At 41.5% G+C, this 23,877-nt stretch overlaps 1 protein-coding gene and 2 long non-coding RNA genes across 3 annotated transcripts; 2 read left to right on the forward strand and 1 right to left on the reverse strand.

Moving 5' to 3' along the window:
- Positions 1-919: 919 nt before the first annotated feature.
- LOC138957486 (uncharacterized) lies at positions 920-2,038 on the forward strand. Its single transcript, XR_011453044.1, has 2 exons — positions 920-1,160; positions 1,717-2,038. It is a non-coding gene; the product is annotated as an uncharacterized lncRNA (long non-coding RNA).
- Positions 2,039-3,144: 1,106 nt separating this feature from the next.
- Positions 3,145-5,985, reverse strand: LOC138957485 (uncharacterized). The gene is made up of 2 exons (XM_070328604.1): positions 5,774-5,985; positions 3,145-5,176 (listed from the first exon to the last, which is right to left on the reverse strand). Exons 1-2 carry the CDS (start codon positions 5,976-5,978, stop codon positions 3,861-3,863), a joined length of 1,521 nt encoding a protein of 506 aa, XP_070184705.1. The 5' UTR covers positions 5,979-5,985; the 3' UTR covers positions 3,145-3,860.
- A 13,290-nt stretch (positions 5,986-19,275) lies between these two features.
- LOC138957484 (uncharacterized) lies at positions 19,276-23,176 on the forward strand. Its single transcript, XR_011453043.1, has 3 exons — positions 19,276-19,342; positions 20,882-21,007; positions 21,572-23,176. It is a non-coding gene; the product is annotated as an uncharacterized lncRNA (long non-coding RNA).
- Positions 23,177-23,877: the final 701 nt, after the last annotated feature.

The following is a 23,877-nucleotide window of genomic DNA, read 5'->3' on the forward strand; positions in this document are numbered from 1 at the left end:
CTCTCAGCACGGTCACACACACACACACACACATACACACACTGCACATACATCATACACACACACACACCGTCACACACATTCACACTGTCACTGCACACGGCACACACACATGCACACACATGCACACACACACACATGCACACACACACACACACACATACACACACAGACTGTGACTGACACTGACTGACCGTCACACACACACACACACACACACACACGGGCACACACTGACTGACCGTCACACACACACACACGGGCACACAGTGACACACACACACACCCCTTGAACTGACACACACACACGCACACACAACTGAACACACACATACACACACTGATCATCAGTTTATATATTTTTGGGGGTATCTCTTATTTTCTCTATAATTATGAGCCTTGTCACAGTACAGTGTACACGAGAGACTGCATTGCCCGTGCGTTGAGCAGAGAAAGTAGGTCATTCTAACCTGACTATTTAGCGCGGTCAGATTTTAGTTTTCTTCTATATTCCTTTGCACTTTTGCTGGGGTACTGGCCGAGTTAATCGTTTTCCCATGTGTGTGGGACCTGTAAGGAATTCGAAGCGGCGAAGGACCACAGATAGGCATTTGTTCTACTCCCCCCCCCCCCCCCCTCCCCGAAACATCCGTCCGAGATGGTGGCTACTGACTGGACTTGCAACTTTCTCAACTTGTACAGTACGAACTGCAGTGACTCGAATTTGAGTTTTGGGATTTCTCTTGCTCTACCTTTTCTGATAATGTTTTACTTAGCTCGTGTTTAGATGAGATAGATAGATAATTTATTGCCAAGTGTACAATACATGAATGAACATAAAAAATACACGAGGAAAGCAGCTTGCTGTGTGATAAAAACAAAAATAAATAGCATTCATACATCACTGGCGCGTAGCATCATACATAGAGCAGCTTAGCCGTTTTTCTCTCCCTTTGCCACCGCGTGGCGGCGCTGCGGTAAACTGGGGCCAAATCTAACTTCCTGCTTGCTAGGCTCACGTTCTACAAAACAACACTTGCAGCTGATTTTTTACGCGCAAAGATGAAGAAATTCGGCGACATGCAGCTTTCTGATCTTCGGGATGAGTGTAGGAAACGAGGAGCCAAAATTGACGGGCGTAAACAAGATCTTGTGGAGAGGTAAGTGAAAGAAAACTCATTTGTTTATCTCGGCTAGTCGTCTGCTACAGGCACAAGACAAACTATCGCTGCCTTTCTCATTCTGATTCTGCTTTAAATCGCGTTGTGTTGTAAACATTTTCAGGTGAAATCAATGTATTATGAAAGAAAGGGATTCAACGAACACCCATTAGACAGTATGGAAACAGAAGCAAAGACCGGAGAAATTGGGCAGCGAGTGGGAGACAAGCTAGATCAAGCTAGATCTATCTCAACTTCCCATCCCACTGCATTCACTGTTGAGATTGATAAACAATTTTGGCGAGAGAGAGAGAGAGAGAGAGAGGCCGGGGATGAAGTGGGGTGGGGTGAACTTTGTAACTGCAAAAAACAACTTGGAAACCGTTTGTTTTTGGTGTGAAAGTTCAACAGTGCAGCTTGTTATAAAACTGAAAGAGTAATGACCATAATAAAATATATGTTTTTGTGCTGTCTGACAGAGAACAAAATTACAGCTATGTACTTTGCTTCCATTTGTATCAAAATACTGTATTAATTAAATCTTCTTTTTTTCCAGACTGGAAGCATACGCAAGAAACAGCAATTTTGGCAGCACAACAACCCTGGAGAAGGAGTAGGCAATGACAGTGCCTGACAGCAGTCTCTACAGGGACATCAACCTGGGCTCCCCGATACCAATCATCACAGCGAGAGGTGTGGCTGCCTACCTGTCCCACAACGGAGCAAAATTGACCACCATTGCAAAGGACATGTACAAGGAAAGGTACCTGACCCATTGTAGATTTGCACCTGGACACTCTAATAATTTTTTTTATCAAATCTAAATGTCAGGCACAAATGAAGACACAAGTTAATTACATTGTTGATGTTGAAATTGACGCTGTTGTGGGCTACAGAGAGGACCAGGAGGCTACACTCCTCAAACTTTGGCCGTGTGTGTAAGTTAACAAGTAGAAGTGACATCACAGCTCTAGCAAAAAAATGGACATACAGACAGCCAACATGCAATGCACCCTCAATCAAACACGGACAGAAATACGAATTTAAAGCCCTACACAAATTTGCGGCAGCCACAGTGGTTTGTATGTATGTAAAACTTATCCATTCTTGGGGGCGTCACCAGATGCTATTATTGAAGAAGAGGGTGGGTCACAGTCAGTGGTGGAAGTGAAATGCCCCTTCAGTGCAAAAGATCTACCCATTTCAGAGAACAATGTTCCATACCTAGAAAAAAAGTAAGGCTGCTACAAACTGAAAAAGTCGCATGACTATTTCTACCAAGTTCAAGGCCAGATGTGTGTAGGAGCACAGTTAGCATACTTTGTAGTGTACACTTTCAAAGACCTGGTGATACTGGAAATTCCAAAAGATGATGATTTCATCACATCAATGGTTGAGAAGTTGCAGCAGTTCTTTGACAACCATTTCAAACTTGCTCTACTTGAGACAAATCTGTACAGAGACTTTGTTGCTGATGAAACAGCTGAGGCCGATCAAGGTGAATCGGAGTGATGGACATGGTTGATTTCAGTCTTAAAATTTATAGTATCACCATGTTTTGAAAGTATTACTTGTTAGTGTATCACATAGATACCCCCCCTTCCCCACACACACTTTTTTTTTTGTATACTGAGCAAAACGTATACTGAACCCACCCCATACTTAAAACACTTTTTTTTGTATAAAGAGTTTGTTTGTTACTGGCTGTAGGTGTGTAGTAAGTTAGTCTGCAACTTTGAGTGTTATCTTGATAAAGTCAATGTTAAGTTTATATGGGTTAATTTAACAGACATCTGGTGACGCACCAAAGAATGGTACAAGTTTACAGTATTTCTGAGATTGATGATTTTGCTTAAAGATAAACACACATAAGGTTGCAAAATTATGTATTGTGTTGGTGTGTGTTGCTAATGTTATTGTCAATCCGTAAAACAAAACACATTCAAAAAATCTCCCTCAGGCATACATGTTTAAACAAAACAGATTCTTCAAAGTATGACACATTTATTTACACACCGTGAAACCTTGATCATGCAACAGTGAATATGTTCTGTAGATTAAAATAAAGAATGATAAAGCTATACCAAAAAAGAAAGCATTTTGAGATGCACAGAGCATAGTTGGTATGCGAGCATAGTTGGTATGCATATTGTGTGTGTGCACACAATGGATACTTATAAGTTATATGATTATTAATGATAAATCTCATTACTGTTTGGGTCTTGTAAGAACACAGACAATGTTAAACTGTATCCTGTTGGTGGTTGTAGGTAGCAGATACAATGTGAAGCTGAATAGTCTAATAGAGATTCTTAAAGTATATTTGAAATTACTGTTTGGCATGTTTTGTTTGTTATTAAATGGCATATGCCTTGGATTTGGATGAAATGGAAATTAATATGAAGTAAAGTTTCAAAGTAAATCCATGGAATTCTGTTTCAAGTGTTCAAAGTTTTTTTGAATGTGCGTGTGTCTGCTTTTTAAAGAAGAAAAAAAAAGGCTACCTTTCTTTGCCAGTAATGACTACTATTAAAGGAAAACTTTGTAGTTTCAGATGTTTCAATGCTACTTCACCACATTCATTAAAAAAATCACTGCCTGAATCTATATCTGTTATTTATTCACACATTTCTTTTCTTCATTGACTGAATGATAAATACAGATGGTGCTTTTGCCTTTTCAAATCCACTGGCATTGGTGTTACGCAAAGCGACTGACCACTGTTTTTCTGAAGTTACACAGATAAAAGCATACTGTGATGATTCTGGATGCAAGTCTTGTCTCTAACAGGTTAAGTTTATGTTGACAGATGGTGTAAACTTTGGCCATGCCAATTATTCTTTCAACATGCACCCTCTTGCTGGCAATTTTTCTGTCTTTTTGCAAGGTAGCAACACCTAGCCTGTTTTTCTTCTTAAAAAATGCTGGTATGTTGATCAGTACATTTCTTGGTGCAAAAATGTCTTGAACGTTAAACCCCTTGTCAGCCATAATGGAGTCCCCACTTTCACAAAGAAGGGGTAGTGGGCTGCGCTCAACAATCTGTCTGTCACTTGTGGAACCCCCATATGCATCAGACACATATGATGTTAGACCACTAGGGGTGACACCTACCAATACTTTTACTGTGTTGCCATGTTTATAGGTGGAGAAACTAGCTTTCTGTGCTCTTGGGTTTGATGGCTGTTTTACCCTCACTTCTGTCGCATCAACAATGACCCTTGTGGTAGGAAATTTGAGTTTAAAATCTGTCGGGCAGAAGTGGGTTACTAAATGACGATCTGGCCACCAATTTATTTCTCCCCACTGAAGGTAGCAGAAGTTTACCCATGTTACAAAAACATTCTGCACAGTAAACTCTGACACACCAAACATTCTTGCTAATTCAATATGTGGGTAATGCCGCCTCAATTTAACGAGCATCAAAAGGAACTGATTTTCAACAGACAAACAAGCACAAGATTTAGAATAAGCATATTTGAGACAGTTAATGTTTTCACCCAGAGACCAAAGGGCATGCTGGAAAATAGAGTAGCTTTCAAGTCCTGTGTAATGATGCACAAATTTGTCAGAGTGTTTGATAGAATCAATACATAAGTAGGGCTGTTGCACACTGTTGATGCCCTTGGTTCCTTGGCAAGCTTGTACTGTCTCGACTTGAGGTCCAAATTCATGGCTGGTTGTAGTACTACTAGTAGGGAAAAAATAGCTATCTGTTGAAGAACAGGGTGCAGGGTTACTTTCCACAGTGTCAGATGCATTGACTTCAGTAGAATCAATCTCCACTTCAGCTTCAATAATAAATTCTTCATCTTGTATAATTATGTCAGGTTCATAACTTTCATTCTCCTCTGCATGAAGGCTTTCCCACTCAGCATCTTTTTTTTCAGTTTGGAGTTTTCGTCGCTTCGACAGTCTTTCCTCTCTGCTGTTTTGAGCTGGGGTCCTGATTTTGGTCCAATGGAAGATGCTTGGTACTGCCGTCTTCTTTAGATATTTCTGCTTCCGCGGCAACCCTGCAAATTAACACATTCATAAGTACAACTTCTTCTTCTTCTTCTGGTTCGGTGAAAAATCCCTGTACAGGGCAATTACTTCACGTTTGGTGGTGCGCTGCAGCTATAAGAAAGGAAAATAAAATAATATAAACGGGGCCGAGAACACACGGACGGACAGACGAGCGAACAGACAACTAAACACACACACTGTCAGTTTTCACGTCTCTTGATTGAGCGATATTGACTTGCTTGGAGCTGCCAGGGGTATGAGCCCCAGCCAACGTACCCTCAATCCGTCAACAACCCTACTTTGACAGTGACTAAGATAATTATATAGGTTATTTTATGGGAAAGGGGGGAGGAGGGGATTTCTATTGTGAACGTACAGCGGAGAGGGGAGGGAGAGGTGGCGACTATTGCAGGGTGGGGGCAATCCTGAGCCAGGACTCAATGTTCTAAAAATACCGGGAGAAAAACACCGGTAAAAACACGTAAAGTGTGTGAATTTCGTAACAGAACAATTTAGCAGTGTGTCCCGAACCACAAACTGAATGTTAAAGCGTTAATAGCCTCCGTCACTGACCAAAATCTGCGACCAAAACAATGTAAACATACCGTCAGTTCCAAAGTCCGAAGCATGGTAGTCACTTGGAAGAAAATGCTCCTTGCACACAATGCTGCAGTTGGTAGCCTTCCAATTCTTCTTCTCCTTCTCCCGCTTCACTGCAGTTTCCCATTGTTTGCGACGATTAGGATCCTTTGGAAATAGATGTCCTGATCGATTCGAACATCCGTAAACACAACAACATGTACTCGGCATTGTACACGCTGTGTACCAAAATGGCAGTGCGTCACTCAAGCGCCTGGCCCCAAATTACCGCGGCGACACCGCGCGGCGCCAAGGGCGATAATTTCAGCAAAGTCGACCAATGTAACTAATACATACACTATACAGACATGGTGAGAACTATGAGACTAAGAGCTATCGGAACCACAATACATACTGTCTCTTTACATTTAGTCAAGTTTTGACTAAATGTTTTAACATAGAGGGGGAATCGAGACGAGTGTCGTGGTGTGTGTGTGTGTGTGTGTGTGTGTGTGTGTGCGTGTGCATGTGTGTGTGTAGAGCGATTCAGACCAAACTACTGAACCGATCTTTATGAAATTTTACATGAGAGTTCCTGGGTATGATATCCCCGGACATTTTTTTTTATTTTTTTCGATAAATACCTTTGATGACGTCATATCCGGCTTTTTGTAAAAGTTGAGGCGGCACTGTCACACCCTCATTTTTCAATCAAATTAATTGAAATTTTAGTCAAGCAATCTTCGACAAAGGCCGGACCTCGGTATTGCATTTCAGCTTGGTGGCTTAAAAATTAATTAATGACTTTGGTCATTAAAAATCTAAAAATTGTAGAAAAAAAATGTATAAAACGATCCAAATGTACGTTCATCTTATTCTTCATCTGACATCATTTTCTGATTCCAAAAACATATAAATAAAAATATATTTTTTTTATCAAAATTAAATTTTCGAAGTCAATTTAAAAACACTTTCATCTTATTCCTTGTCGGTTCCTGATTCCAAAAAAAAATAGATATGATATGTTTGGATTAAAAACACGCTCAGAAAGTTAAAACGAAGAGAGGTACAGAAAAGCGTGCCATCCTTCTCAGCGCAACTACTACCCCGCTCTTCTTGTCAATTCCACTGCCTTTGCCACGAGCGGTGGACTGACGATGCTACGAGTATACGGTCTTGCTGAAAAATTGCATTGCGGTCAGTTTCATTCTGTGAGTTCGACAGCTTGACTAAATGTTGTATTTTCGCCTTACGCGACTTGTTTTGTTTTAGGATCGATTTTGATAATGATTGAGAAAGGAGAATAGACGGTGTTAGTTTTACAGTCGGTTTTATGAAGTTTGAGTAAAGAAGTGCGTGGTTTTTACCCTCCCTTTCGTTTCGCCTTCCCCTTCTTTAGTTTGCTATTATTGTGCATAAGAGCCGAAATGGCTGCACTCTAACTCATCTTTGATCTCCCAAAAGACTCCATAAACAAACTAGTGTATCAAGAGGCTGGCTGGCTGCCCCTCGATGAAGAAAGAAGACTAAAGTCGGCCCAGTACGTATCAAGAGCAAGTACTTTTGACAATGCTGTGAACGAAGAGCTCACTGCTGAGTTCGACACAATAACCTCGGCCTCTTACCAAAACCTAAAAAGTCGCGTAAGGCGAAAATACAACATTTAGTCAAGTAGCTGTCGAACTCACAGAATGAAACTAAACGCAATGCAACGCAGCAAGACCGTATACTCGTAGCATCGTCAGTCCACCGCGCACGGCAAAGGCAGTGAAATTGACAGGAAGAGCGGGGTAGTACTTGCGCTGAGAAGGATAGCACGCTTTTCTGTACCTCTCTTTGTTTTAACTTTCTGAGCGTGTTTTTAATCCAAACATATCATATCTATATGTTTTTGGAATCAGGAACCGACAAGAAATAAGATGAAAGTGTTTTTAAATTGATTTCAAAAATTTTATTTTGATAATAATCTTTATATATTTAATTTTCAGAGCTTGTTTTTAATCAGAATATAACGTATTTATATCAGCAAATGATGGAGAATAAGATGAACGTAAATTTGGATCGTTTTAGAAAAAAATAATTTTTCAACAATTTTCAGATTTTTAATGACCAAAGTCATTAACTAATTTTTAAGCCATCAAGCTGAAATGCAATACCGAAGTCCGGGCTTCGTCGAAGACTACTTGACCAAAATTTCAACCAATTTGGTTGAAAAATGAGAGCGTGACAGTGCCGCCTCAACTTTCACGAAAAGCCGGATATGACGTCATCAAAGACATTAATCCAAAAAATGAAAAAAACGTTCGGGGATATCATACCCAGGAACTCTCATGTCAAATTTCATAAAGATCAGTCCAGTAGTTTGGTCTGAATCGCTCTACACGCACGCACACACGCACACACGCACACACATACACCACGACCCTCGTTTCGATTCCCCCTCGATGTTAAAACATTTAGTCAAAACTTGACTAAATGTAAAAAGAAAAACACCCAAAATACACGAAGCAACGATCCCACTAGCAGACTATATGTTCAACCGATATTTCAAGAAAGTGGGGGTAAACCCAGGTAGGATGGCCCACATTCCCATTCACCCCTTCCCATTTTGGTTCATGGAATCCCCCATTATCATCCCTGATCATGATCTGGGTGTAACAAAAAAAGATAACCCTGTACTTGTCTCATCAATAGTAAAAGAAATAATCTCAAACTGAATAACAAAGATCACCTACAAATATTTACTGACGGCTCCAAAAAAATGATGACCAAGCTGACTGTGCTTTTGTCATTCCTGACCTCAAAATAAGTAAAAAAAAATTAAACTCAACAAGGATGTGTCCATTTTCACTGCAGAAATGCTGGCTACGTTATCTTAAGAGCATGCCACTATATCAATGACCCCCCTCGACCTCCAACAAGAGTCGTGATTCTCTCCGACTCAAAACCAGCATAACTGCTCTTCAAAATGGTTCCAGAAACCGGGAAGAGCTTCAGACGGAAATATTGTTCCTCTGTCACCAGATCATTGCCTCTTGAACAGAACTGACCCTTAGGCTACGTACTTCCCCTCACACACATGGATCAGAGGCAAGGATATGGCTGACAGAGAAGCAAAAGAGGGCTTTCCCCGTCTCTGTGAATGTGGACAGTTTATATCTTTGTTACACCTCTTTGACCGCTGCCAATCACTCCAGCAAGATTTCTGCAACCTACACACCCTTGTCAACGAACATAACCTGAAACCCCATGAGTTTTTTTTTAGATAAACATTGCACGCTTCAATGGAAGCTAGCATACACCCTGTGTCTCTCAATAGTAGAAGGCTGAAATAGGATATCTGTTTTAAAAAACCCTGATCTCCGTTCCTCACACCGAGCTTTTTCTTCTTCATTGTATTATTTTTCCAGTTATCTATTTACTTACCTATTCAGCCAAAAATATAACAATATCCCACATAACAAAAATTAAAAAAATAAGCCTACAAAACCGCTCCAGTCCAACCATATTCCGCGTACACAATCTTCACTTCCATCCCCATTTTGAAATATCGCAACAGACTTCCAGATATATTGATTATAACACGATCATATATGTGTTCTCTGGTTGCATGTTTGTTCAGTGTCTTGTCCCCACATAAAGCATATTAACTCTACCTGTCCTAAAGCAAGTTGCAGTTCTAAGAGGACGTTAAAACTAGTTATCATCATCAACACACACACACACACACACATATGAAAGAACCCATGTATATTTTTATGATTGTTGTTTTGGTCTGAATACAATTTGGAATCTTACTACACTCTTGTTAATTGATTTTACATTTTGTTGTCAGAAGTATTTTGTTCGTCGGTTCGTGTCTGGTGCGTGTGGTTTGAATGCCGTCCTGTCAAATGTCTTTTAAAAACACATTCACGGTAACATCTTCGACGCAGACACAGACAGTTAGGAAGGGCTCCTAATATGGACCACTTTTTGTTTCATGCTGATAACTAGTTTGTTTTCTTGCGAAGAAGTTTTATTTTGTGTTTGGTAGTCCTTTTCTCTTAGGTTAACCGTTAGGCCTAATTAGAGTGAAATAGCTTTGATAAACATTCAACAAAAATTAAATACAGACAAAATCACAAATGGTCCATAATAGGAGCCTGGGTGCCTAATATGGATCAGTGAAGCGGCCTTCACAAATCACTGTAAAAAGCCCCCTATACTTCAAAATAACATGATACAACTTAGTGTACAAGTCAGTCTAATTCAAATATGCTTTAGATTGATCTGTTTCGGGTTGATGAGAGCATTATTTGAAGCACACCAGGAAACTAAAGAAGCTTATCAAAAACAGAGTGAAAATAAGTGAAATTATCAACTTCCACGAAAAGAAGACTTTTATTTTTTAAATCTCGAGGACTAGTTATAGGTTATTTCCAGCAAGCTTCTTAATGAATTATTGAAAATAGCTTTTAGCTTTTTTTTCTCGATTTGTTGAAGGTGGTCCATATTAGGGGACTCGCACATACTTTGACATCTTGCTAATATTTTTTGTTTGCACGGTAAAAACTCGGGGTCAACCCTGCTAAAATGTAACAAATGCGGTCTTAGCTGTCATATATAGCAATTTTTGTGTGATAAAAGCTTTGGCTGTGGACAGAAACGAGTCCGTTTTCGGCGGCAAAGCCGTTTAGAGTGAACGCTGCCAAACTGAGTGAAAAAAAGAGAAAAAGCCTAACGGTTTTGAGATTTGTGTTTCTGCAATACAGCGAACAAAATTTTTTGAGCGCTCAAGAGCCGTTAGTTTTTCAGAACAGGAGGTGGTCCATATTAGGAGCCGGTCCATATTCACTAGGAGCTAAGCGAAGCTACCACCGCTCGGCTTTACACACACACACACACTTTTAATTAGTTGCTTTTGGCACACGGCCTCATCATCTGAACTTGAAACAACTACAAAACACAACAACGTACAACAACAGCATGGTTGTGCCTGTCGGGTTATCAGTCACCATAAGGTGCCTGTACTTGTCAGTCTCTCTTTTTAGATCAGTGCCAGTGGCCTGTGCCGGTGTAACACGAAATTTTTACTCCACGAAAAATTTACTCCGGAGTAAATATTTCGTACGAAATTCTTACTCCGAGTACACTTTTCGTACGAGAAAAGAACTCCCCAAGGCACGAAAAAATTACTCCCTCCACGAAATTTTTACTCCCCATTTTGTTTACTTCCAGTAAAAATCTCGTACGCAAAAATGGGATGCGGGCGAAGGGATAATGCCAATAAGTGATCTCGCGCACACGAATGTCGCGCTACCCTCCTTCCACCCCTTCCACCACCAAGAACTAACAGGGGACAAGGGAGTAAAAATATCGTACACCTGGCATGGGAAGTTAAATTGCTCGTGTTGAGGTGAAGTAATTTATTCGTTATTTATTCGTCAGGGGAGTAAAATTTTGTACGAAATGTTTACTCGGAACTCACCTGTCTTGGGGAGTAATTTTCTCGTGCAATGGGGGAGTGCTTTTTTCGTAAAGGGAGTAACTTTTTCGTACGAAATGTTTACTCCGGAGTAAAAATCTCGTGGGAGTAATTTTCTCGTGTTACACCGGCGATAGTTTGGTAAAGTCGCGCAGACCGCGCATGCGCCAAGTGCAGTAAAATGTTATCAAAAATGGCGGATAAATCTAACTCGTGCTAAGAAACGTTTCAAAACCAAGCTTTATGGACGTTTTTATGACTACGTACTCCAGCAGACATCAACTTGTGGTCGACGGGTGTGGGTTTTGCTCAAAATACGTAAGTAAGTATTCGTCAGCCGTTTGGCTTCTCGAATTAAGTTTCAACTTTGTCTCTGTCTCGAACCACAGGCGGAAGGTATTGAGGTCTGTCGATTGCGTACTTGAAACCGAGATTTTGCGGATCACGTGATACGCACGGTTCGGGCAAGCGTGTTGCGAGATTGTGGCGAGTTGTGAGCACGATAGCGGCAAGTAGACATTGTTTTTTCGTATTTACATTGAGATGTCGAAGCCAAGAGACGAATTGTCGAAGAAAGTAGTTACCCCGTATGTCGATACGCTGGATGATGTCAGCAAGAGGCGATATCTGCAGAAGATAGCGGCGGTGAAGAACATTGACCCCTACGAAAATGAGGACTGGTCGGACGACGCCAAGACGTTTCCTCCTTTGGACAAGTGCGACGTTTTCGAGTACCTTGTAAACCGTACAAGCTACTACACAAGAGAAAGATTCAAAGCCATGAAGCAGCTTGGAGCCCACAACCAGCTCACATCAGGTTGGGTGAAAAAAATGTACACCCACAGGCCACATGGTTGGGAAAACACAATCATTACCTCACAGGTGAGCAGCGTTTTGTCATTGTTTACTTTTTGTCATGTGTTTTCTTCGTGTGTTTTTTCTCTCTTTCTTTGTCTTTCAGACAGTTATTTTTTTGCAGTTTACTCCTCAACTGTTTACTTCTTTTCTTTCTTCAAAGTTGATCTTTTTGTTTTGTTAGAAAAAGCCACTGAAGAAATACCTTTCTCAAACTCAAAGTCAACTTAGTCACCGCTGTATGTCTTTTTCATGTGTGAATGTGTGTGAAGGGTGGTGAGTGGCTGCTTTTATTCTCCTGGAGGCTAATTTGGTGGTTCTTGGCACCACAGCAACATTATTTTGATCCGCAATAATCTGTGTGGCTGTAATTGTAAATTATGGAACTAACTGCATGTGCGTCGCAAATTATGTTCCTTTCTTGCTTTCAGACTGAAACAGTAGAACTGCCACATGTGGGATATAATTTTAAGGTCACTAAAAATGTTTTCTTGCTGTATGTTAAGTATTCCTTTTTGTTATGTTGAAGGTCTGCCACTCCCAGAGTATCTCGGACAAGCCACTCAACCCATGGGTCATCGTGGAGGCAGACGGCACAGTCCATACAGCCCACTGTGATTGCCTGGCAGGCATCGGGGAGAGCTGCGTCCATGTTGCAGCTCTGCTTTTTGCAGTGGATGTTGCCGTCAGACTGCGTGACAGCCAGCAGCCTACTGGGTCAACCCATCAGCGAAAAATGTGATGTACGAGGAAGGATGGAAGATTGATTTTACCTCCAGTGCCACACGCAAAAGGCGCATGGAGGATGACATCAATGGGACCCCCAGCCAACTCCGTGGCCCACGAAAACGCGTCTACACACCAGCACCCACTGAGGAGGAAAAGATGCAGTTCTTCGAATCAATTCAGTTCTCTGTGACAGGCGTGAAACCAGTCATTCTCTCCCTTGTGAAAGAATTTCAATCGGACTATGTGTCTGACCGTAACAAATACCCTAAGTTTCTTGGGGATTTGTTCCAAGAGGAACTCAGCAGAAAGCCCTATGACTTTGTCCTGGCAAAATGCAAAGACATGGACTTGAGCGTCAGCCAGGAGGAAGATATCCTGGCTGAGAGGCAGACGCGTGCCCAGGCAAAGTGTAGGCTCTGGCACAGGCTTCGTGCCGGAAGGATCACAGTATCGAGGGCGTACCAGGTCTGCCACACAACAACAACAAAACCATCATTGAGCCTACTGCACAGCATTTGTGGCCCAGATGGCAAAACCCAGTCAGCTGCCATGAAGTGGGGGCAGCAAAAAGAGGCAACAGCAGTGGCACAATACCGTGCACTTGTCAGCAATGACCACGAGGGCTTCGGTGTGGAGCCATGTGGCCTGTTCATTCGCCCCATGTTTCCAACTCTTGGTGCATCTCCTGATGGGATGATTGTTTGTCGTTGCCATGGAAGAGGATGCCTCGAAGTGAAGTGCCCCGCCTCAAAAGCAGACCTGACGATAGACGAGGCCTGCCAGGAAAAGAACTTTTGCTTGGGGAAAGAGGAGAATGTTATTGGTTTGAAAAGGCACCACCCATACTACATGCAAGTCCAAACACAGATGGCTCTGTCTGAGACCAACTTTTGTGACTTTGTCGTTTGGACGAAGAAAGGCTTACACGTTGAGCGAGTGCTTTTTGATGCCGACTTTTGGCAGGATTCTGTTGTGAAGATGACAGAGTTTTTCTCTGCTGTTGTTTTGCCTGAACTAGTCGCTCACTTCTTCTCTCAGCCACGCCCCCAGGTTCTTCTCCCATCGCCCACCAAAGCTGCATCACAGGCACACAGCACTGAGGGGCAGCTGTACTGCATTTGCAAAATAACCGAGGATGAAGATGATATGGTTGCATGTGACAATGAGAACTGCAAGTTGGAGTGGTTCCACTTCTTCTGCGTTGGAATTCGCTCCAAACCGAAAGGGCAGTGGTACTGCCCTGAGTGCAGACAGTTGCCTCAGTTCCAGCGAAGCGGGAAAACTCTCCCAAAGAAAAGAAACTGAGTTAGAATATCATCATCAGATGTGATGTCGGTCAGCCCTGCAATAGCGTGAACTGTACTATATCTGTGTGTCTAGTTGCTTGTTAATACTTGCGTTACAACCTTCATAATTTTTGCTCAGAGTCAGATAGTGACCACATAACATATTTCTGCTGCCGCATTCAGTTCCTTTTATTCACTTCATTACAGTACAAGTCCTGTTGTAATTATTAACGCAAAAGAGTGTCACTATGAGATTGTAGTGAGCAAACTAAATAACTGACAACGAAAGCTAAATTTTGTACAGTGGAACACAGATTTTAGGAGGTCCCTTTCAAAGCTGTTTTGTGTATGTGAATTCTCATTATATCTATGATCAATCAATCAATCAATATGAGGCTTATATCGCGCATATTCCGTGGGTGCAGTTCTAAGCGCATGGATTTATTTTTTTAATTATTATTTTATGCAATTTATATCGCGCACATATTCAAGGCGCAGGGATTTATTTATGCCGTGTGAGATGGAATTTTTTTTACACAACACATTAACACTGGCCAGCAGATCGCAGCCATTTCGGCGCATATCCTACTTTTCACGGCCTATTATTCCAAGTCACACGGGTATTTTGGTGGACATTTTTATCTATGCCTATACAATTTTGCCAGGAAAGACCCTTTTGTTAATCGTGGGATCTTTAACGTGCACACCCCAATGTAATGTATGATTGTGTAGGTTTCTGCTTTATGAATCATTTTTTTGTTTTTGTGTAGGCGAGAACATTGTATGTCACTATCAGTTGAGCCAAGCTTGTGTCAGATGATGTGTGTGTCAGGATGCATGCCTGTAATAACTTGTCTGTTCAAATGCAAGATAGCCTAACACTGTAACAGATCCCATATCAACCCAAGTGGTGCTATATGTCCTCCTGAGCCTGCTTTTTGTAAATGACTAGTTCATATTCAACGTTTTATGTTTTGTTTTTAAAGATGTGGGTTGGTGTCTTTTTTATACGAAGTTGTTGTGTTACTGTATCCATTTCTGCCCAAAATAATACAGTCTTCTTGCTAATTCTAAAAGTGAGATTGTTCCAATCTTATTGGTTGAGTGGTGCTTGTCCGAGAGATCTTGTGTGTGTATGTGTAACTGCATTGATTAACATAGAAGACATTGATTTTACTCACTGAAGATACATCCTGACATCTCATTCATATCCTGAACAGTGACAGTCATACCCACACCAGTAATTAAAAAAAAGAATGACATTAACATGTGAGCCTTGCACCTGGCTGATTTTATATATCCTTTTCTAAAAGTATGCTTTCAAAACATTCACATGATCACTACTTCATATATGATATACACATAATGCACATTACAATTACAAAGCAACAGCGACAACCTGATTCATACCACATCATACACCTAATGTGTGTACACTGCAAGTACCAGTTACAATAGTAGCAACAATTTACACTGTATCATGCAAACACGATGAGTACAACCTGAATACATCAAATGTGGCAGGATTTACTTTACACACTGAAATCTCCTACAGTTTTTCTGTCCCTCCTGTGATAAAATCACAAGACGCATGCTTGGCAATGGAAGCTAATCAAAAGGCACAACCGATGGGCAGAGGTTTACCAGGGCAGCGCAAACTGTGACAACTTTGTCCAGAGTTGAGAACTGGTCTCCTTCTGATTTGGAAAGGAATGTGACGGGAATGGTTGCATCAAGAATAGGGTACTTCTGCATGATAATTCCAATGACTCTCTCAACATGTATTCTCAGATGAGCAAGTTTTCTGGTGCTTTCAACATCAAATGCTGACAGCTGCCTCTTGCCCTTTGTGAAAGCTGGTATCTTGACTTCAGCGCACCTGAGACCTACACTTTCACTGATGTTGAACCCGCGGTCAGCAAGAACAAGATCCCCTGGTAGCAAGTGATCTAAGAAATCACTGTTTTCAGTGAGAAATTTGTCACTAGTCCTCCCTCCCCAACCCCTTTGAAACATATGACACTGAGCCCTGTGGTGTAATACCTATCAAAAATTTCATGGTATTGTGGTGCTTATAATGAGAAAATGTCTTGCATTTCGGGTCCATGCTCGATGGTGTTTCCATGAAAATCTCAAAACAATCTATAATGACTGTCACTTTCTTTCCAAACGAGTGCAAAAAATCCAACGGCACTGACCCCCAAAGCTCATCCTTGTTTGGCCACTTGACAATATGTTTCAGACGATCGAACATGACATCAATCATTTTCAACACAGTTCTGGATACAGTAGACTCGGATAGAATGAACATGTCAGAAATAACACGAATCGGCAAGTTGAGGCGAAGACGCACGAGGACCATCAGTAACTGCTGGAACTTTGTAGTGGCTGTTCTAGGCCCTGTAGTAATGTGCGGTGACAGCTCTTTTAAGAGTGCCATCAACAACACAAAGCTAGGTAATCCTGTATAGTACTTAACCTTGTTGTCATCGTCACGAAAAGAGTCTTCGCACCAAGTGACAGATGCGAGCTTTTCCTTCATGTGCATGTTCTCTTCAGTGAGAGCTTGAACCTCGGATTTCAAGGAGTTATTTTCTGCAACCACTGCTTCCTTCTCTGTCTGCAACAGTCTTCTGTCTTTCTCAAGCTGCAGAAAAACCTGCTGTAGAACATCACCAGAAGCTGCTTTGTTTGTAACTTCCTCACTGTCCTCGTTGTCAGCACTCATTTCAATCACGCCATCTGCAGACGGCTCTGGTTCAGCTTCGGCTTGCACAGGCTGGACTTGTCGCTGCTTTGTACGCTCATACCTGTCCAAGTCCCCATTCTTGCAGTTATACCCCATGTCAAGAGATGGAACCCAGTCCGGGTGTGACTCATCGTACAGCTCAGCAGGCTTGCCTGAAAACAGATTGCATGCAAGCAAAGCATGAGAAAAAAATCATTTCTTTTGCATCAAGTTAAAAGTGAATACAACACAAAATATCAATCTAAAACACACAGTGAATGTCTTGTGCAGTAGATAGCCTACTCTAGTTTTAGTCCTCCAGATATCTTGGAAAACAAAAGATCACTGCATTTGATGTGAAGTCTTCGGTTGGAGTAAATGACAACTACCACTACCACATCACTTTTGAAACAAGAAATTCACATTTTAATTGTCAACAACCAATCTATACAATGCTAGGTAAACACACACACACACACACACACACACACACACACACACACACACACACACACACACACATACACACAACAGGAACAATATCTGATTATCCCTTGTGACTGAAATTCAACCTTGTGTAGTGTCTCCCACTCTCTCTCAATCTGGGAACTGTTACAGGAAAACCTCTTTTCAGTCTTGTGGAAACAACAGCAGTCAGACAACAAAGCAAAGACAATTTGACTTATCAAAGCGTGCATATAACGTTTGAAAGTGATATGAATTGTACATACCTGTCACAAAATGCTTTGAACACACTCGAGTCCACGGTTTTATTGTGATGTCAGTCACAGTCTTGCGGTTGATTTGCTGGATCCATGCTCGTCTCCTCTTCTCACTCAACTCGCGAATTTTTTCTCCCCTTGTCAGATCAGTCTTCGGAATTCGATGGAAGGTAACGTCGGGTTCCTTATTGATTCGAGTAGCACACCCGTTCACGCAACAGGTGTTCACCATTTTCGCCAAAGCCTAGTAAAATGTCGAAATCGAAGTGCAGCACCGCGAACTGCTTGCACTGTCTAGCCGCCGCGCTGCCCGCCAGGGGCGGGTACGCACAAGGTGATGACGTCAATCGACAGACCTCAATCCTTCACTGGACCACAACTTTTTATGAGTATGAAAGTAGTCTGGTGGTCCAGTGGACGATACCTTTCGCCTGTGCTCGAACCAAATACTAAGCTTACCAGTTACCACACTGTCATACTCATAGTCATAGTGATAGCACTGATACATTTGTACAGGTAAACATGGCTGTTTGCTGAAAATCAGTCTTTGTGAAAAATTGTAATGATGTCTCTGAAGTTTGATTCAGTCCCTAATTCATTCAGTGATTCATTTTGATGGGACGTCAACCCATGGTGAGACTAATAATGATATTTGATCGTATTCTGCCAGTGCCATTGCCAACTGCCATGGTTGTTCTTGTGTGCACTAATTAGTAATTTACTAGCAATAGGAGTTCGAGTTCTACTATAGTAGTATTTTACTAAATCATTACTACTAGTACTAAATACTTCTGCTACTACTAGCTTTAAACAAGCTATGGTTTGAATGACCAGCTAAATGCTAAATAGTTAATAAGTACATTATTTTTGCATCAGCGAGGTATTATACATAAATTTAACGAATTGCCGCGCTGCACAGCGCGCTGCGCTCTGTGAATCGCTTGCCTAAATTTAAATATTTTATTAAAAAAATACCGCATGGTTTTGCTTGACCAAATCATTTATCAGCTAACAATATGCTTTTATTTCAGTTGGACCTGACTTGAGCATGGTTCCGTTGTCTCCGCAACAACAGATTGGTTACTCAAGAATTGCAGGCATGTCCAGTTTGCAGCATGTGCAGGCTGACCCCGCTGAGTGTGAAGATCTGATGGCTGATCTAGACACAACATAAGCTGCTTGACACTATTCCAAGGTAAGCAAGAAGCTTTGAAAATAGTTACTTTAAGTGTTACTTAGTAAGTGTACATTTTTGTGGGTGAACCATCGGTAACCGCCCCCCCCACCCCCCCACCCCCATCGACACCCCCACCCACACATACAAACACGCACACAAACTTGGGTTTGTACTACAACTATTAGTATTAACTACTCTTCATAAATGAGTTATGTAATTCATCAGAGGTTTGAAGTCATTATGATTATGGTTTTGCAAATTAGTAAGAGACTATGTGGGTGCATGGATTCAGTAATGCGCAATTAATACATGCAATACTCCTGCTGGTGAGTTCACTACAAACAGGTACTACATTAGAACTGATCTATGTTATTTGTTAATGAGGATGATTAATCGTAATCTCACTGTCAAACTGTCATGATACTATTGCCATTGACAGTGCTAGATCACTTCATAAAGTTATTTTAGTAAGTAATCATATGATATTGATAATTTTGATATACCCGGTAGTGATTTTCTGACGGTGACAATGACATGTTATCTTCATACTATTCCAGGTACAATATGCTAAACGTGCAGATATCAAGGGCTTGGGATTTCGGCTCCTGGAGATGCTACTTGTAACTCTTTTGTGAGTACCGATGTATACTGGGTGTTTTCTCAGGTTTTGTCCGCTGTCAGTGTGAGATTTTTATTGTGGTACAGTGGAACCCCCCTGTTAAGACCCCCCAATTTAAGACTCCCTCCTTTTAAAGACCTTGTTTTCTCAGACTTTCTGTTCATAACCTCTGTAAAATTACCCCCCTTTTAAGACTCCCTCCTTTTTAAGACTGAATTTTCTCAGATTATTGGAGGTCTTAAAAGGGGTGTTCCACTGTATAACCTGTTTTTCTAGTTTCATGGTTTAGCCACGACTCACTTTGAATGAGGGTCATCTGCCAGGCATTTAGCTGATTATCTGATAGTGATAAGTGATATTTATTAATTTGCTATTTATAAATTACAGTTGCAGTAAACTAACACTGTCGCACAAAGTATGTGACTTTAAAAAAAGATTTGTTTGAAATCATGTGAGCTCTGTCCACTAGATGATGGAGAAGGGAATTTTTCCAGTTGAGTCTGCAACATGGATTTTTCTCTCTCAGGATAACAAATACAGCAGGGTTCGTACAGGTCATGGAAAACCTGGAAAGTCATGGAATTTGATTTTTAATTTTCCAGGCCTGGAAAGTCATGGAATTTCAATTCAAGTCATGGAAAGTCATGGAATTTAAAAAAAATAAGAAAGAAAGAAAAATTAACCTTTAGCACGCCAGCGGCGATTTTCGTTGCCCAGCCATTCCACCCCCCCCCCCCCCCCCACCCCCCCCCCCCCCCCCCCCCGCGATTTGCGTCTCCAGCACAAGGCTTGTTCGTATGACCAACTTCTCGTTCGTATTTGCATACGAGAATAACGGTATTTTTAATGGCACTTGAGCCAAAGCGAGGCTCACTTCCTTCCGTTATCTCGTCGTGTCGTCTGCGCTGCATTTGAGTCGGTTTCGTCGAAGTTTTCTGCTTTTGTTTTTGCATCGATAAAGTACTTTAGCGCTTCGACAAGCAAGATGGAGGATGATGAGTTTGAAACTTTCTTTCGAGTTGTTTCTTGACAACAAAAAGTATGCGGAATTGGAACGAATTACCGAGGAAGATCTTCGCAATGAACTGTGTATCGCGGTGAAAAAAATGACAGTTCGTCAAGTCACAGTGACGGTTACGAAACGGAATTTACGAAAGTGCAGATGGATACAAACAGTGGCTGGTCCAGTTTAGTGAAATGACAGGACCAGCAAACATTACCGATAATCTGACTGCGTAGCAAATGCTTGACTTGCTTGTCGAAGAGACACTGCGTAGAAACTTACTCAAATTCAGTGCAAAGCAAGCCAGTGTCAAAACTGGCAGTGACAAGACGTAAAAAGTTTGCGTGTTCGGAAATGGCGACCTGTGGATCTAGTCATGGAAAATGTTATTGAGGCTCATGGAAAGTCATGGAAAAGTCATGGAATTTTGTTTCTAAAAAGCAGTGGGGACCCTGTACAGTATGGGAGGAAAAATTTAGGGTTGGTGTGGCGATAACAATAAAGATATGTCATAGTGACTTGACTAATTGATTTGAATTCTGCTGCAGGTCAGTCGGCCCCCACCTCCTGCTCCTGACCTGGTTGCCTACTACAACTTCGAGGAAATACGACAGGACACCCTTCAGCTTGCTGCACCATGGTGTCTCTTGGAGAACAGCAAGGAACAGATACAGGTGGGGTCGGTTGGGATACCGTAAACAGACTATTTTGTTTTGTTGGCCTTAGCATAGAGTCTGGGGATGTGAGATGTGCATGATGTGTTGTTTGAATCTGACAGTGATTGTATGAATTTTTTATACATGTATTGTCACGCGCTTTGAACTTCTGATAAGGCGCTTTATAAATGCCCGTTATTATTATTATTATTATTATTATTATAAATAGATACACACTTGTAAACTTATGTTAGTTTTCACACGTGAGCATGAAGGAATGTGCCTTTATGAGGAATGTATAGTGGCTTGCAATATTGAATTTGAGGGATGTTTGCAGTTATATAATATATTAGCACAGCTCAGTTTTCTTGAGGGTTCCGTGAGAACAGTGAAATTCTCCTTTGAGGACTGAAAAATATCTTGGATAATTGGTCTTAATTGGAGGGGGGGGGGGATTTAAAACATAAGTACATTCACATGTGTTTTTCATTTTCACTGTGTTAAGGTGGGGAGGTCCTTCTCTACTTCTTTCTTTGTTTTCCCATTGACATGTTTTTGTTCTTGTCTATATTTTTTACATAGGTTCACCATTAGTCCTCATCCCCAGCCGACTGTTTCCGCTGAAGCCGTGAAGGATACTTCTTCATGTAGGCGTGGACATCTTTTTCGTCGCCATGCAAGGCTTCCAGTACCATATAATTTTGTGAATTCTCTGGGGACCTGTCATCGACTTTGGAAGGACGCTTTATTTTATAACACTTTGTACCCCATCTATGTTGACCAAGATTTTTTAAGCCGAGACCAGCTGTGCTGCAGCAGGTCACTCAGAATTGTAGAAACTGTGTATCAACAGGCTAGAATGCTGGCGTTAGATCAACGTTACAGGAAGCGACTGAAGCTAACCGTCTAAGCAGGATGCGGATATGTGCCGAATGAGAACAGATGCAATGTACATAGTGACTGTGTGTACGGATATATCCATACCTGGTCAGATAGAGCCATATGAGTGGGTACGGATATATCCGTACCTGGGAGACAAGGAGTTAAGACCACATCTGAACTGAGGATTTAGTCTCTCCATAATCAAACGCTGAAGAAGATTTTAGAATGAACTTTGTTAGATAAATTATCAATCAATCAATCAATATGAGGCTTATAGTTATATCACGCGTATTCCGTGGGTACAGTTCTAAGCGCAGGGATTTTGTTTTGATTTTTTTTAATGCAATTTATATCGCGCACATATTCAAGGCGCAGGGATTTATTTATGTCGTGTGAGATGGAATTTTTTTACACAATACATCACGCATTCACATCGGCCAGCAGATCGCAGCTATTTCGGCGCATATCCTACTTTTCACGGCCTATTATTCCAAGTCACACGGGTATTTGGTGGACATTTTTAGCTATGCCTATATAATTTTGCCCGTCGCGATATAACCTTCGTGGTTGAAAACGACGTTAAACACCAAATAAAGAAAGAATACAATTTTGCCAGGAAAGACCGTTTTGTCAATCGTGGGATCTTTAACGTGCACCCCCAATGTAGACCTCGGTTTTTCGTCTCATCCGAAAGACTAGCACTTGAACCCACCACCTAGGTTAGAAAAGGGGGGAGAAAATAGCGGCCTGACCCAGGGTCGAACACGCAACCTCTTGATTCCGAGCGCAAGTGCGTTACCACTCGGCCACCCATGCCGGTTGTTATGATCGCCACATTTTAGGTCCCCCCCTCCCCCCCTTTTCAAACTTCCCCGCTTTTAAGACCTTACATTTTTGGATTTTCTGTTCACAACCTGTTGTGCATTTACCTACATATTAAGCAGTGTTTCGTGTATAGAATATAGTCAATGTTTGTAAAGATTTTTATTCAAGCAGTATGTAAGAAATGTTAAGTCCTTTGTACTGGAAACTTGCATTCTCCCAGTAAGGTCATATATTGTACTACGTTGCAAGCCCCTGGAGCAGTTTTTTGATTAGTGCTTTTGTGAACAAGAAACAATTGACAAGTGGCACTATCCCATCTTCCCCCTTTCCCCTATCCCATCTCCCCCTTTTCCCGTCGCGATATAACCGTGAATGGTTGAAAACGACGTTAAACAACAAATAAAGAAAAAGAATTCATCAACGAGTGATTACTGCCTCACCATAGCAGTTAGGCCAGTCTTACTAACTCTTACTTTTATTAATGTGTGTCGCGCCACGGAATAACTAGCTAATCAAATGCCCGTAAATTGCAAACCCAACCATCAAATACGAAGGGAGCGAGAGCGAAAAGAGTGGTGTAGAGGAGACAGTGTCACCAAACGGAGCGTCGTAGATTGGGGTGGAAACATTTCTGCACTTTTTCCCTCCCGTTTGAGAACTGTTCGTGGAAATCGTGGGTCAGGTGAGCGAGACAAGTCATTCCTATCCCAGTTGGTAAGGAGGAAAGATGTCGGCAGCTTAGCACCAGCGACACGCGACAACTCTGCAATGTACTGCAGGTGAGGTTAAATTAGTGAGTTTAGTTTATCCCTACCCTCGTCAACCAATGATATTATAAAATGTTTTACTGGGAACAGGAGAAGAACAACATGATTATTGAACGTTTTCCGTAAGTTTTTCAAGGTAAAATCATGTATCATTGAGGCCGGTAAATTTAACACTGTATGTCCCTCGGAACTGCAAAGTAAGTTGTACATTTTCTTTTCCTCTTAAATTATGCTGCATGGAGTGGGGAAAATGACAGGCGGGTATTTGTTTTGCTGTCGTATGCATGGACGTCTTTTGTGTGTGTGAACGAACAAAAGAAAGAGTGGCTATCTAGTGAGTTCAGTGATCCGAAAGATTGCTGGTTCAACATATTCCGTGCTTCTGCACTGAGTTAATATTGCTGACAGCACGCG

The sequence above is a fragment of the Littorina saxatilis genome, unplaced genomic scaffold (assembly GCF_037325665.1).
Source record: "Littorina saxatilis isolate snail1 unplaced genomic scaffold, US_GU_Lsax_2.0 scaffold_263, whole genome shotgun sequence".
NCBI lineage: Eukaryota > Metazoa > Mollusca > Gastropoda > Littorinimorpha > Littorinidae > Littorina > Littorina saxatilis.